The sequence below is a fragment of the Cydia pomonella genome, chromosome 2, assembly GCF_033807575.1.
Source record: "Cydia pomonella isolate Wapato2018A chromosome 2, ilCydPomo1, whole genome shotgun sequence".
Classification (NCBI taxonomy): domain Eukaryota; kingdom Metazoa; phylum Arthropoda; class Insecta; order Lepidoptera; family Tortricidae; genus Cydia; species Cydia pomonella.
Genome location: NC_084704.1, coordinates 16946135 through 16958261, shown reverse-complemented (window position 1 = coordinate 16958261; position 12127 = coordinate 16946135). Strand labels below are relative to the sequence as shown.

The following is a 12127-nucleotide window of genomic DNA, read 5'->3' as shown; positions in this document are numbered from 1 at the left end:
ATATTCACTCTTTTGGCGGAACTCGCGGATATGTGGCGGCGTCGCCGAAATATGTTTATCACTCATTTTAAACGATTTTTTTGCTATAGTTACTTTAAAAACAACAAAAAAACTCATTTTATACTTAAAACTAATTAAAAGATAAACTGTACGTCAAATGGCGGTAAATGAAAACTTTTTTCACGCATGTCACACATTCGTAGTTTTTTTTTAATTCAGAGACAAACTAGAGTCGGGGGGCTATTTCCGTATCGTTCGATACTAACTAACATGCGTGATTTGTTAAAATTGTGTGCAATTTACATTTCATGACGAACAAAAAGGAATCTCGACTGATATTAGAATATAGGTCGAATCGAATTGCTTTTTTTAGGGTTCCGTAGCCAAATGGCATAAAACGGAACCCTTATAGTTTCGCCATGTCCGTCTGTCTGTCTGTCTGTCTGTCTGTCCGAGGCTTTGCTCCGTGGTCGTTAGTGCTAGAAAGCTGAAATTTGGCATGGATATATAAATCAATAAAGCCGACAAAGTCGTACAATAAAATCCAATTTTTTTTTTTTTTTAAGGTACCTCCCCTACACGTAAAGTGGGGGTGAAATTTTTTTTTCGCTTCAACCCTAGAGTGTGGGGTATCGTTGGAAAGGTCTTTCAAAACTAATAGGGGTTTTCAAAAAACATTTTTTGATAAAGTGAATATATTCGGAGATAATCGCTCCGATAGAAAAAAAAAATGTGTCCCCCCCCCTCTAACTTTTGAACCATAGGTCCAAAAAATATGAAAAAAATCGTGGAAGTAGAGCTTAAGAAAGACATTAAATGAAAACTATAGCGGACATGATCTGTACCCCTAGTGTAACTTTGATCGACATCATAACGTGACGAACGCGTTTGCGTTAAGTCTCATTTTGTATAGGATTTTGAGTTTCCAAAACGTCCCGCTTGGCGCGCTCTTTCGAAATCCAATACAAAATGAGACTAAACGCAAACGCGTACGTCACGTTTGGAAATCGAATTTATTTACACTAGGGGTACAGTTTAGCTGTTTTTGAGTTATCGCAAAAAGTTTTCCCTTCATAGTAAAATCTTTCTTCCACTACTATGGTGTCTCTCGTGTCCGTCAGCTTCGCTCTTCTGGCAATCTATCTCTGTCTATACCATCTCACCGAACTGGTTACATGTCCGATTCTTTCTCTATTCAGGCAGCTCGCCTTTGGAATAGTCTCCCTGTCAAAATTAGACAGTGTCCGAACAGGTTTGCTTTTAAAAAATCCTTAAGTGAGCACTTTGCTGGCAGTACTGGAAAATCTTAATGTTTCTGCTTTGTAAGTTCATCTGATTTCATATATATATATATATATATGTATGTATATGTAAGTATATGTATTTGTATCAATATTATTAATATATATGTATGTTTATGTATGTGTATTTTTTTATGAATGTATTGTGTTCGTACATGTATCAATTGTATCACCTATACCTATGTTTTTGCACCGCCTACAACTTATCTGCTTTGCCTACAGGTTGACTGGTAGAGAATGCCTTACGGCATTAAGTTCGCCTATTGTACAGTGTGTTTTCTTATGTGCAATAAAGATTAAATAAAAATAAATAAATAAATAAAAAGACTTATTTTAATTAGGTACTGATTATGCAAATTTGAGGTACCGTTTCATCCCTTGGTTAACAATTTACTATACTTTAAGCTCCAGTTTAGCTTATTGTGACGGAAGAGTAACTACGGAACCCTACACTGAGCGTGGCCCGACATGCTCTTGGCCGGTTATTTTCCGATATGTTCGAAATTCGAATGTCATTACCAAATCGATTTTGATGTAGTAATGAAGCAATAACAAGATTTTCACAGATAAGAAATTAGTTCTAACAGATTTAAAGGCATCATAGTGGGTTTATGATATGTGTGTACATAATAGTATTTTATGCAACAGTTGTATAAGAAGGGTCAAAAAAGGCGAGTGGCATGAGTTACAATGTGAGCCGGAGCCGAAGGCGTAGGCGAACATTGTAAAGGAATACGCCACGAGCATTTTTTGACCTACCTATACAACGTTGCATACAATATTTTTCCTACGAGTCAACAAAAATAAATCTTAATTTAGGTAAATAAAGCAAAAGTATATAGCCAAGACGCGCGAGCATACCTTGTTACGCGCCCAGCCCGCCCTGGGCCGCGGCCGTCTGGTAAGCGACACCTCGTAACTCATGAGGCCCTGGTACTTGCTACTTGCTAAATTAAATTTTTAAACAGGTTTTTCTCAATTTTGGCCACCGTAGACTACGGAGACTAACAAGCAACGCTAAGCGGTCTTCGTAGTCTATGGGTGTTGCTATATTAAGGGTGTCACATGCGTGTTTCTGACTTATGAAGTAATTATTTTTACTATGCAACCAAATGAATATTTTGTAAGTTGGCAGCAATGCACTTAGTTTAAAACTGTATTCGTTTTGGTTTTGTTAGGTTGGTAGCCATTAATCGCAGTAACGTTATAGCGATTAAAAGCACAAGAGCTTTTATGAGGAATAGACAATATAGACTTTTCTTGAAACCTTTTATGTATGTTCTTATATTCGTGTTAATGAATGCATAAATGACAGATAACAGTAGAGGAGTAGGAAAATGTATTTAAAGCGGCTCCAGTTGTGCTCCCTATTGAGATCACAAATCTAACGAGGAAGTTATAAAGGATTACGTGTCATGTTTTATCAGTAGGCGTGACGCGCTCGCCGCTCGCGCATTCATCAGCGCCGCGCTTTTGTCGACTAGACGCGACGTCCCTCAGTGACGTCTCCGCGGTATTTATATACCCTGCCGTCATACAACTATTTCACGTCTCGGATATTTCAGAGGCGATTATGTCAGCGGCGTCATTGAGATTGAGTGAGTAAAGAAAGATTACCCTGAAAGTCTGTGCTTCAATATTGAATAGGCATATGCCTATGATATGGTTACTTATACGCGACAACTATGTCACGACTTATATCAAGATCATTTAGTTTATCGATCTGTTGCGATATGTGATGTATTATTCTTAGTTTAGATATAATAAGTAATAACATCACACTTCCCTATGGCCCTGGTTCCGTACAACGAAATTGTACCTATTATTGATAACGATTAATGCTAACATCTCGAAAATATAAAGTCATAATCGTGTATTTAGTAAAATATAAATTAACAACGCAGGTAGATCCGTTTATAATGAACCCATGTACGAAATCATGCAATACAAATATTGGCATAACTATTTCAATTACTAAATATTTGCACACTTTCCTGCTAACATAGCTACTTTCACAATTCCTTTTAGACTTGGAGGCCGATTATCATTTAACAATTTGTTAGTTATGATTTTGTTATGACACGATTCTAGGTTTAATCTTGGCCTCGGTATTGAAGCTCGAGTGTAAGTAATATATGACATATTTAATTAAAACTGCAGTAAGTACTGTTATTAATAATTCACCAACATCTGAAGATATGCCTTTCGTTTAAGGATATTGCTATAAAAAATCAAACATATTATTGACGGATAAATCTGATAAACTCTTATTTCTTATAATGTGGCCTGTTAAAATTACTGTTGAGTGTAGCTAATAATAAGGTCTTAAATGTATTATATAACATTTATTAATAAATATGATTGCAATACAATACATAATAAATACATAAAATACCCCGGGTATTCAACACCTGCATACAATTTGCTATCTTCTACATACTTACATGTATTGGGGTGTTATGGTCCATAACTTATGGACCGTCTATCTGTAGCGCTAACGAGTTGTTAACAACCGGCCTATTGAAGGCGCTAGTGCTCCATGAAGCTGTTATGCATGCAGTGGCCACACCCTGGTAAACTGCGTCGGTTCGCGGGCTACACTAGTGAGGGGACCCTGCCTTTGGTAGATTAAACAGTGCAACCCTCCCGCTTCTAATACATAAAGTTTATCGCGGTGGGGAAGGCAACTCAACGCAGATATGTATTTGAGCTTGGCGGACCCGGCGGAATAACAAGGCGATGTGGATGGCCTAGGGCTAGGGCGATGATAGCGGGCATGTAGGTATCATCGGCCAGACACATCATCTGATCTCATCTCCGGTCATATCGGTTCTCCGTTCCACTGGATCAAGATGGGTGAGGACGAGTAAAGTGCACCTACCTTTGCGCTTACGTTTGTGCACTGTAATATCTTCTGTTTACCTGACTGTTTCCGAATTTGGACTCCGAATAGTGGAGTTATTACATGTATAGGCACGTATATCGCATGCAAGTAAAGTAAAAATGTACGTCTGATTGAATATATTGGTTTAACAACATTTTATTGGACTGTAATGTTCGTTTGTTAGCATAAAAGTTGTAGATCGTTTCCAGATGGCTGAGGCTTGACGTTTAATTTTACGACATCGGATTCGGATCCGGTACCTATTGATCGGATTCGCACCGGTTATAAAGTATTTATGGGTGATTCCGGAATTACTAAAATGAATCTCGTGATACTGATACACTGGTTACAATACAATACATAGCCTAGCTGGACGCCATGTATATCTGCCCTACCGATGCCGTCCGCTGTGGTCTCTTGACTTACAACAAATTGTAGGTATAGTTTGGAAAAAAAATATCAAAGACGCGTTAGACTACGATTACTACGAACGACATTTACAGTAATTTCAGCAGTAAACTTGTCGTAAAAAGGCCTTACATTAGTATCATAGTACATTAATAGTAGGTACTAAAGTTACAAAATGGGAAGGATGATGACGGATTGTAAACGTACACGACCACTAAGTGTGTGACGACAAAACAAACAAACACACATGTAAAGACACTTTAAGTGTTACTTTGTAGTAATATATTACTAATTAATAGTTATTTGTTTTACAAGGGGGCAAAGTTGTTTTTTAACCGCTCGTGCTAGCTTATATTGATACCCGAGCAAGCGAAAGATTCCAAAATTGAACCATAAACGTAGCGAGTAATTCGAGAAAAGTGGAATTTTGAGCATCGCGAGGGTTCCAAGAGTTTTTTCATTACACCAACGAGAGGAAAAAACTAACTATGAAATACCAAAAAATAAACCCAAAATCAAAACCAAATGAACGTAATGAAAATGTTATCATTCAGAATCATCATTATAAATCAATTCTACCAGCTAACATAAGGAAACAACTCAAAATTTGCATCTGATTACTTTACCCCAAATGTGGATAAAATGCAAACAATAATGATGTGTTTAGTGTTTAGGTACTTAATTTGTTTTCAATATAGTTATAAAGTTCTTTTCCGCTGATCGTCAAATACTTACAATTACTAAGCCTCAAAAAATGGATGCGTCGACTATTTAACTAAAACGCTTTGTCGGTAGTTAGATGGAGTCCATACCTATTGGTAGCATTAAAAAGGCTCCTGTCCTGCGGCTGTCACGGTCGCCTTTTTATCACTTATCACTATGCCTGTCACGTTTTAAGTAATGTGTGCGAAAGTGACAGGCATAGTGACAAGTAATAAAAATGCGACCGTGCTTTAGCCGCTGGACACTTTTTGTTCATAATTTTTAACCGACTTCAAGATTTCAAAAGGAGCAGGTTATCAATTCGGTTGGTATGTTTTTTTATGTTTGTTACTTCATAACTCCGTCATTTCTGAACCGATTTGAAAATTATTTTTTTTGATTGAATCTATATATATATATATATATATACACAGATTGGTCCCGTTTTTGTCAAAACTCAGTTCTGATGATGAGATCCATGAGAAATCGAGGGAACTCTTCAACGCCGCATAGTTCACGTTCGGCAATTTGTTCTCTTCGCATGTGTGTGAAGCAGTTAGGTTTCCAAGGCTCAATGAAGTCAGTCTTTTTTTCTTAAAAATTATGTTCGATACCAACGAACATGCGAGATTTGCTAAAATTGCTTGCAATTGTCATTTCATTTCGAACAAAACGTCATCTCGACTGATATTAGGATGGAGGTCAAATCAAATTGCTTTTTTCATGAGATGTTCGACATTTGAATGTCATTATCAAATCGATTTTTATTTCTAATAACATTTTCACAGATAAGAACTTGATGCTGGTAATTATTTGTGGATTTTGAAAACATCATAGAGTCGATTATTATTAAATTATTGTTATCAATGATTCTTTAATGAATACCTAACTACCTTGGGTTCGTTAGCCGATACACGGCTTATAGCATTAATAGTAACGGCAACACACTTTAGGCTTTATCTCGGTGCAGTAAAGTTTTCAAACGGCCAGCTAACTGTGTTGACGTTAGTACAAAGTAACATGAAAAAATTACTATAGCTACGCGCGAACCATGCGGCGAGTATTAAGCTAGCAGGAAAAATATAGGAAGTATCGGAAGGCAGGCGATACAAAAAGCGATAATTTGCCTGTAATGGCGGTAATAAAGGCTTCTGTCAATGGCTGGTAATTGGCCCGGCTATCTCACTCTGCCGATGATTGTATGATTTGTATGTTTACTACAGTTTAGAATAGTCACGACTTTGTTCTATAGTACAAATAGAATAGTAGTTACGAGTAGTTTTCCAACAAAAGTTAAAGTTCGTGTTGCTGTTTGGATGTGTGTGTTGACAGTGACACATCTTTGAAGTAACAGAGTAGATACTCTAAACAGATGTTTCTACTAGAACAGTAGCCTTACCACGACTGCCTTAGCAGTGTCAAACTGACATTTTCGCTAACGCACAAAGAGTACGAGCGAGATGCATAGAAAGTAAGAAACGCACTCGCCAGCGAATATGTCAGTGTCAAACTGGTGGTAGCCGTACTGTATGTTTTAATTGATCATCAGAAATTTAATTGTGACTATTATTTTTCCTTTGTTCAATCGTGAATCCTCAAAACATACACGCCTTATTTTGGCCAGCCGAGCCACGTAAAATAAGCACGAGTACATTTTTATTACTTCCACGCTAAGCTTTAATTTAAATTTGACAATCGGTTATGAATAACGCCATTGAATAAATTTTACTACATTAAATTATATTGTCACCAGGTTTCGATATGAGTGCGAAGGCCGGTCAGCAGGCTCCATTCCTGGCGTGCACAGTACACCGGAGAAGAAAACATACCCCACAATCGAGGTGGTCGGCTACACGGGGCGATTTGTCGTGCTCGTGTCGTGTGTCACCAGGGACAAGCCTTACAGGTAACGCTTGACTGAGCTTAATTACAGCTACGTACTCATAATATAAAGATTGGTTTAATTGAGATTCTTCCAAGTCTACACATCTAACTTATTTATTACGAAGGAAGAGCTGTTGTTGTGTTTGAGCTTTATTTAACGAGTGAGATTCCATTTTTGGTTTGATATAAACTGAACAAACGCGATTTTCGACTAGGGCTGCATCAAAACAAAACCTTACTGATGCAGATCCGAGTAACATGAAGGAATTTACCAATAATCTATTCAAATAACAATTTCACTACCACCACTTTAAAATGCAGTGAAAATCTATATTATCGTTATCCGTGCCTGTGTATATCGTTCTGGTGATTCATCAGGCCGCATCCTCACAACCTGGTGGGCCGCGAACCGCTTTGCAACCGCGGCGTGTGCACCGTGGAGTGCAACGCGGACACCTCCATCGTGCAGTTCAGCAATCTCGGCATCCAGTGCGTCAAACGCAAGGACATCGCGGAGGCGCTGCGCGTGAGAGAGGAGATTAAAGTCGATCCCTTCAAGAGTGAGTGTAACCCATTCCCACATAAAAAAATGCTTTTGACATTTTCTACCAGTCAAACTATATAGCTAAAGTCAAGTAAATAAGGTCAATGTGGAGAAGACCGTCTATCAGGTAAGACCGTCTATATGCTCTTCTTTCGTGTCTAACTCTTGCGTTTGTACATACTCTACTAAAAGAAGATCGGTAGCGCAGAAGGAGTGAATCTCTTCCTTTCTGAATATGTCTTAGCTAAGTACGTATACAAATACGAGAGTTATGATACTTACTTACTTACTGCTGTGGCGCAGCGACCGGAAGTGGATCTTGGCCTCCGACACCAAAGACCGCCATGCTTCTCTGTCCAAAACCATTTCAGTCCAGTCGACAGCGCCGAGTTCGCTAAGGTCTTTTTGCACTTCGTCTCTCCAGCGGTACCTAGGGCCTCCAGACGGTCTTCGGCCATTTGGAACTCCAGAGTACGTGCCCTCCAGACTGCACGATCCTCACCCATCCGGATTACGTGCCCGAGCCATTGGAGTGAGGTGGGAATATGCCCAGGTTTTTCATATCCTCTTTGTCGATTTCCAAAAGGCCTACAATAGCATTGATCGCGAGTCGCTATACAATATCCTCCGAATATTTAAAATACCCGAAAAACTGGTGAGGATGATAAAAGTCGCAACCAGCACGAGTAAAATTACTGTCAACACGGGAGTCGGACTAACGGACCAGTTTGACGTAGTCACAGGGCTTAAACAAGCAGATGCAGTTTTCCCGATGCTGTTCAACCTAGTGCTCGAGTATGTCATTAGGAAGGCCACAATTCCCGATGGCGGAGTGGAGTTGAATGGCAGACACCGGTTTGTTAGGTATGCCGACGACCTGGCCCTTCTAGGAGAAAGGGCTTGTCCGCAGAGCGGTCCAGAATCTAAAGGGGGAAGCTCTGAAGGTTGGCCGACGAATTAAACACACAAAACTGAGTACCTTAATATGAAGAGATACAAAAACACGAGAATTCGTAGGAAAGATCTCACAGTGGGAGATACCTGCTATCTCTTACTCACTCACCTCTAAGGCGTGGAGAGGTTCAAGTATCTTGGCTGCACGCACGCCAACCAGAGAGAGGGCGAGATACAAGTCCGGATCCAGAACGCTCTACGCTGTGCTGCACAAAGTATTAGTGTCCAAGCTAATGACCAGGAACACTAAGCTCCGGATATACAAAACGGTCATAAGGCCAATCCTTATGTACAGATGCGAAGCTTGGACATTAACACAAAGGGAAGAGCGCGCGTTACTGGTAGCTGAGAGGAAGATCTAACGAAAAATCCTAGGACCCACACGTGGAGATGATGGAACCTGGAGACTCCGCAGGAACCAGGAGAGTGAAGATCTGTTGTCCGAGCCGAAAATCATTGGAGAAACGTAAGCTGCCAGAGTTATGATAAAATAGAAAATACTTATTACTCTAGCCGCCCAGAGGTCTAAAACAAAACTATGCCTTGCATTTCATTGCATTCTGAGTCTTTATTTTTAATAAATCAAAATTGCTGTTGTCTGAATAGGTTTCGGGGTAGTGGATATTAAAGCTTAATGAAAAATAGTGGGTCATTGCGTAATAACAGTAAACCGATAAACCGGCTTTGTCAAAACATGTTGAGACACAGAGTTGAATCAGAGACTTACACAAACTAAAACCACATACATACTTTAACACTTATATAGAGTTGAATCAGAAACTAATACAAAATAAAACCATAGTTTACACTTATAAATTGACCTTAGAAAAGATGTATAACTGTCTTCATGGATTTCGCGCGATATTTATAACGTTTAAAATTAAAATAATCGTCGACCCACAGGGCATTCCTCAACGATAGCGATAAAGGTCACTAATCTGTCTGGTCGCTATCCGCGGTACGAGTAGGTATGTTTACCCAATTAATATGATCAAACACTTAAATGAGACTTAAATTATTATTGCCTTCAAGACGTCAATAGACGCGCCCAGTTACGGAATAATATCAGCTTTCGTGCATTTCGGCAAGGTTTACGACGGCGCGTTGCATATAACAGGTATGGCGTCCAAAGAGTTAACAATAGAGTTAATATTTTATACAATCGGGATATAATAGAGAGCTTTTCAGTCGAGTACCGCGTTTAGGTAACGAAGTTTGCTGTGTTGAGTTGCCTAAGTGAGGTACGAGATCGAAAAGCATGATTTTATCACTATTGTATACGATACATTTTCTACGAGTCAACAAAAATAATACTTGAAGCAAATAAAATCTTTTATTTTAGGTAAACAAATCAAAAGTATACAGCAATTTAACATACGCCAACAGCCCGCGATACCTTCATACTCGTACGCGCCCCGGCCGCCGGGACCCAGCGCGGTGGTCAACGCCCCGTCTCGTAACTTATGAGGCCCTGATGATACTTGCTCCATTCTAAATTCAATTTTTAGACAGTTTTATGAAGCAATTGTTTCTACTATATAACCTAAAAAGAAATAATTAATTTGAGCTATCCTTTTGTTTCCTCCTCTTGACCGCGGCGAGCTGTGATTGGTCAATTTCATTATAGTTGACTAAACCGTTTCGAAATTAATATTATAGTTGAGTTGAGAGCCCATACAGGAAAAGTACTCAATTACAGTTTGGTATACGAAATCTTAATTCAACCATTACAGTCGACGAGTACGAAAAAAGGCATTGCTTGATTGATAAGAAGGAATTAATGAATGAATCGATTCAGCCATTCTCCATGATGCGTCCAAACGATGTGTTACTACAAATTTATAAGGAAATAACAAAGTATGACATCACATCATGCAAAGAACGTGTCGCATCGCTTGACTCATTTAATAACCGTCAAAACCGCAGAATTAGGTCCCTGTACCCTGTATTGTCATTATGAATTCTGTTATTTTTAGTCTAATATTCGCTACCTTATAATGATTACAGTTCAAGTTTTAATCCTCTATTACGATTTCTGGTTCACTTAACTATAACAAGCCCGACCGAACACAATCCATAAATCAACAAAGCTCTACCAGATTAGATTCACTGCCAGTGGCGAATCGCGTTATTCTATCAATGTCCGTGGCGAGAACCAACGCGTCTATAACTGCTTTATGACCCATTTTACTGTCCCACTTGGCTCGCGTGTACTGAGGGATTATGTTTGTACATACCGTAATGCACGATTTACCAGAAATATGTAATTACAAGAAAACAGTTAGTAATGCAACTATTGCCACGAAAACAAGACGTTATGCACCAAAATACTTTGAAGGTGCTACCAAAACGCTTGAGTAAAGAATATATGAGTTATCAAGGAGTACGCGTAAGTATTAAAATCAAAATATCTTAATGGTAAAAGTCAATCATCTGGCAGATTAATTCGTTAATCAATTTGGTGTAGATACTTACTATTCATAATAATAACAAAGGTATAATTAATAAGGTTTTATTATACCTAACGAATACTACGTTCGTTATAGTACGTATGGTGTCAGATCCCATTTTGTATTAAAATGTGACCTGGCATAAAGCTGGCAATGAATAACCGAACTAGATTACTGCAGGTCATAGTTGAAAATAACACGATTGGCCGCAGCGCGTCATGGCCGGGAATAGCGGGACGGAAATACTTCTTTTGTAGCTCCAGCCGGCCCGTAAGCCATTATTGGCCTAAGCCCTAATACCTCGGTCTAATATTATTATTATATAATCATATCTACTTCATTCAAAGAAATATTCGGCCAAGGGCATTTTGACCTCAATAAAAGTTTTGGGCTTTTAGTGGTCTAACTTTTGTGTGATTTATTTTGAATTCGAACTTCAATTTTTCAGTAAAGGTGGTTAGATGCGTTTAATTTTACGTATATACCGGCCGGTAAATACGAGTATGTTACCGTCATCCATTAAAATCAAAGGTTTATCCTCAAGGCGTGAAAAAAAAATCCCAGAAACTTTAGATATCTAGCATAATCTAGACTAAGTAGCCTAGCGCTTAATCAAACTTGATAGCGTGCAAGTGAGTGTACGAGGGGCGTCTGAAAAGTTCTAAATCTAAGATAGAAAAAAAAACAACGGGTTGCACATCGGGAGTGCCAGCAGAAGTGAAAACTTGAATATTAACGTTGTGCATTTTTGATATTTTGGAATGGTTAGGGAATAATTTTGCATGAATTGCTTTAATTATCAGTATAAAAGTACTATCATTTATGTGGTAAAATACAATATTCATTTATTGCGCTATCGTACACAACCATGACAATTTATATTACATTAAAAAGTTTATCTCTCAAACGTGACCACAAATTTTGTCTGCATCAAGTTTTGAACATTGCCACTTTTGGAACATCTTCTTCTTGTGTGACAGAGATCCCTTGAGTTTTTCGT

General features: G+C 38.6%; 1 protein-coding gene across 6 annotated transcripts in view; it reads left to right on the top strand.

Annotated features, from left to right (window-relative positions):
- The window catches only part of LOC133534528 (embryonic polarity protein dorsal), a 67423-nt gene that overhangs the window by 29504 nt on the left and 25792 nt on the right, over nucleotides 1–12127 (top strand). For all 6 annotated transcript variants that reach the window (XM_061873693.1, XM_061873692.1, XM_061873694.1 and 3 more), the window contains 2 exons: nucleotides 7049–7201; nucleotides 7558–7739. In XM_061873693.1, coding sequence (XP_061729677.1) covers nucleotides 7049–7201; nucleotides 7558–7739 — 335 coding nt within the window. The remainder of the gene's footprint in view (nucleotides 1–7048; nucleotides 7202–7557; nucleotides 7740–12127) is intronic.